Source organism: Hibiscus syriacus, unplaced genomic scaffold (genome assembly GCF_006381635.1).
Source record: "Hibiscus syriacus cultivar Baekdansim isolate YM2019G1 unplaced genomic scaffold, ASM638163v2 tig00002847_pilon, whole genome shotgun sequence".
In the NCBI taxonomy this organism is placed as follows: Eukaryota; Viridiplantae; Streptophyta; class Magnoliopsida; order Malvales; family Malvaceae; genus Hibiscus; species Hibiscus syriacus.
This window is the reverse complement of record NW_024061949.1, coordinates 277,192-280,588: the sequence shown is the minus strand read 5'-3', so window position 1 is coordinate 280,588 and position 3,397 is coordinate 277,192. Positions and strand designations below refer to the sequence as shown.

Here is a 3,397-nt window from a genome sequence, read left to right as displayed (position 1 = left end):
ATCTAAACGTTTCCTTTTTTCCTCCCACCTTGACGCTACTGATGCATGGACCACATCCGTCTGCTTGAACAAAACATGGGTATGTTATCGAGTTTCGACTCGACCCGACTCTCGAAAACACCTTTTTTATCTACTCAACACATGATTTTGCTTCTCACTGCAGCAAAGTGAATCATATCAATGAGCATTTTTTTGGTTTTGGGGTTTTGGGGGGGGGGGAATACATTTATCAGGGAACACTCGGAGCTAAGCAATTTGCCTTCTCTTTATGCAAGTTGTTTGGATTCCATTGGTGAAAAGGAAAGCTTATTGGTCTCTTCTTTGAATGAAATATTCAAGCTTATCTTCAACAAAAAGGTGGTCCTTCAAAACGAAAACTCCATTTCTTTGCCGTGCCATGATAGCATACACTGTTTCTTCCATTGGTTGTTAGCACTTCCTCGGCTTTTCGCGGTATCTGATACGGATGTGTTCGATTTTTTTTTGTTCGGTCGAATTTAGATAATCGTATGTGCCATATCGGTATCAAACACGAATACTTCAAAGAAAAACCGAGTTGCTTTGGAGAAGATGAAAGTTCGAGAAAAAAGACATCCACTGCTTCAGTATGAAAATTTAGTTCAATGTGTAAAAGATAATTCTCCAATACTGTCATGGTATTTTACATATATAGAGATATATACATGAATACAAACTGAGCAGACCGAGTAAAAATCAGAAGGCATATGCTAACTGTTTATTTTACTGTTACATGAAGAGAATTAGTTTTCCCTGAGCTTCTCATCCTACTGAGGAGAAAAAGAAAAGGCCGGTCTTCGGTCTTTGTCTAAGGAAGCCGTCTAACTCCTGAACTGATCCGACAAGACACCGCCGGTAAGTGGTTTGTAAGTATTTAAGGCCTGTACGGAGCACCTAGCTTTCAAGAGCTCTCATGGAAGTTGAGGGATCTTGATAAGGCTGCAGGGTTTGCTCTCAATACTGGTGATGCTTCAGCTAGGTGATTCTTTCCATCACTCTTGGAATTGAAGGCCTTGAAAAGCCCTCCCCCGCTTAGTGATTCGTTCTTGATCCCGAGTGTTGCCCATATCGAACTTTTCGCTGCTTCACTTGGATCATCGATTCTTAATGTTTTTGGAACCAAAACGCTTCCGTTTTTCTGTTTAGTTGGCTTGTGTTTTTCTGAATCATCTAATTCCGCTGTTGTGTCCCCTTCCCTTGAATGTTTCCCTAACGTCGGATGATTCGGACCTGAAGTTGGAACCTTCTGGTTCGAAGCACTGGAAGATGACTGAGGAGACATCCAAGGAACATTCCAAGTGCCGGGAATCCCACAGTTCCAATAAGCTGAGGCAGGGTAGAACGACATGGGAAATCCAGACGGGCAAAATGCCGGTGGAGGCACCGTGGAATTCCATGGATAAGGCCAAGGAACACCAGGTAAGCAAGGGACCGGTGAAGGAAAGCCGTTAATGTTCCCCATCATATTTTCTTGAATGCAATTTCTACCTCCTTCCTCCATCGAGTTCGAAACCGTGATGGAAGAACCACTCGAGCAATCATCACCGTTTTCCCATCTGTTTGCGACAGAAACCCTTTGTTCTTCGAGGCCATGAAATCCGTTTCGGGTACCATTCAGAACCTTTTTCTCCCCAAGGTTTAAGACAGAAGCCATGGAATCACAAATTGGTGCATCTAGGCCGAAGCTAAGCACCCTGCCATTGCTTTTCAAGGCAGGGTGATGTGCTGCATTAGGAGCATCTATTCGAGCAGCTTGAAGAACCTCCGACATTGAGATGTGTCGGTAGTGCGAAGCAGAGTTCTTGTTCTTACGACGACCGGCTCCCACCGGTACGTTCCTCATCGTACCTCCGGCGGTCCAGTATCTTTGACAGGCTTTGCAGAAATGACGAGGCTGATTAATGTTGTAATTATTGAAGTAGCAAAACTTTGTATCCATGCTCTTGCAGCGGGGGCATGGAAGTATCTGATCAGGCTTTTTAAGTGTTTTCTCCTGTGGCTTGGTTCCATCACTTCGTTCTTTATCGGTCTTTCCGACCTTCGATTTTCCGTTTTCTTCATCGATCGACGGAGTTTTCGGATTTACATTAGTCTCCAGCGATGCTTCCGGATTATTTTCCGATTCATCTCTATGTGAAGCGTGGACGTCATCATCTTGTTCAGTATCAGCAACCTTCCCTGCTAAAGAATCCTGAAATTCAATAAGGTTTCCCAATAAGAAACTTGAAACAAAGCCTTGTAAACCAAAAATATTCTCAGAGAATCAATAGAATCAGACAAATTTCTCGAGAAACAAACAAGTAAAAAAAACATGATTTAAGGGTTTGAAGACCATCCCTCACTCCTTTTTATGTGAAAATTCTTGGAATTTTTAACAATTCAATTAATAAGCTAAAAACTTATCAAGATATTTAAAAATTGATTGGCTAAAAACCATTAAGGAAGTAAAATATAGACATTTGGCAGAAGGAGGACTTCAAAATTTCCAGTATAATATTCTTCTGGTTCCCCAGAACTAATCATCTTCTAGTTCAATAATCAAACCCATGATCAGTAAAAACAGCCTGGAAGTTAAATAAATACAGTAATTCACGTATAAAATTACAGTTTCCAAGAGAATTTCAAAGCTCCAAATATTTTTTTTGGGAGGGGGATAAAAATCCAAAAGGAAAAGGCTCTAATCCTAGCAAAACAAGTAGGAAACCAAAAATGGGAAAAATCCAGGAAAAAAAAAGTAAAATTGGCCCAATAATATTGTCACCATTTCAAGAAATGGGCAATCCTTAAAATCTCCAGAGAAATCAAAAGAAGCTTCATTGTTCAATCGAATTCCACCAACCTGCTCTGTTTTCTCTCTCACTTCATCTCCTTCTTCTACTTCTTCGTGTTCACCGTCATCAAATTCATAGCCCGCTTCATCCTCTACTACTGCCTTGTCGAATTCATCGACGGAGATAGTAGAGACCTCTGCTCCACCAGCAGGAAACCGAATCTTCTTACCAAACAACGTGATCCCGGGGTCTTTATTTTCTTGCATTTTGTTAACAACCAAACAAGAAACACTAGAGAGAATAAAAAAAACAATATATAATTTTTTTTTTGTGTGTGTTGGGGGTTTGGTAAATTGGATTCAAGCGTGTTGAGGTTTTGAGGATGGGTATAAATGAGAGGTGGATGCCACGACATCACCATGGTTTGATTCTCAGCCACAAGTTCTTGTGGCCTTGAGAATTTCTTTTTCCTTGGCTTTTTCTTTTGATTCGGTTGTAGGGTTGCATCCTGTGTTTGTGCTGCCGGCTACTGTTTTTGGCTGCTCTTATCACGTGGACTTATCTCATTGGTCAATCCAGGATAAAAGTGTCTCTCTTTTGATATTTGA

The 3,397-nt window shown here is 41.0% G+C and overlaps 1 protein-coding gene across 1 annotated transcript; it reads right to left on the bottom strand.

Moving 5' to 3' along the window:
- Positions 1 to 630: 630 nt before the first annotated feature.
- Positions 631 to 3,158, bottom strand: LOC120160134 (cyclic dof factor 3-like). The gene is made up of 2 exons (XM_039170574.1): positions 2,858 to 3,158; positions 631 to 2,209 (listed from the first exon to the last, which is right to left on the bottom strand). Exons 1-2 carry the CDS (start codon positions 3,053 to 3,055, stop codon positions 920 to 922), a joined length of 1,488 nt encoding a protein of 495 aa, XP_039026505.1. The 5' UTR covers positions 3,056 to 3,158; the 3' UTR covers positions 631 to 919.
- Positions 3,159 to 3,397: the final 239 nt, after the last annotated feature.

Excerpts from the sequence above, each read along its gene's own strand:
- LOC120160134 (XM_039170574.1), bottom strand. The coding sequence starts at position 3,055 with ATGCAAGAAAATAAAGACCCCGGGATCACGTTGTTTGGTAAGAAGATT. Across the intron at positions 2,210-2,857 it reads TGAGAGAGAAAACAGAGCAG|GATTCTTTAGCAGGGAAGGT; the intron begins GTTGGTGGAATT and ends ATTGAATTTCAG.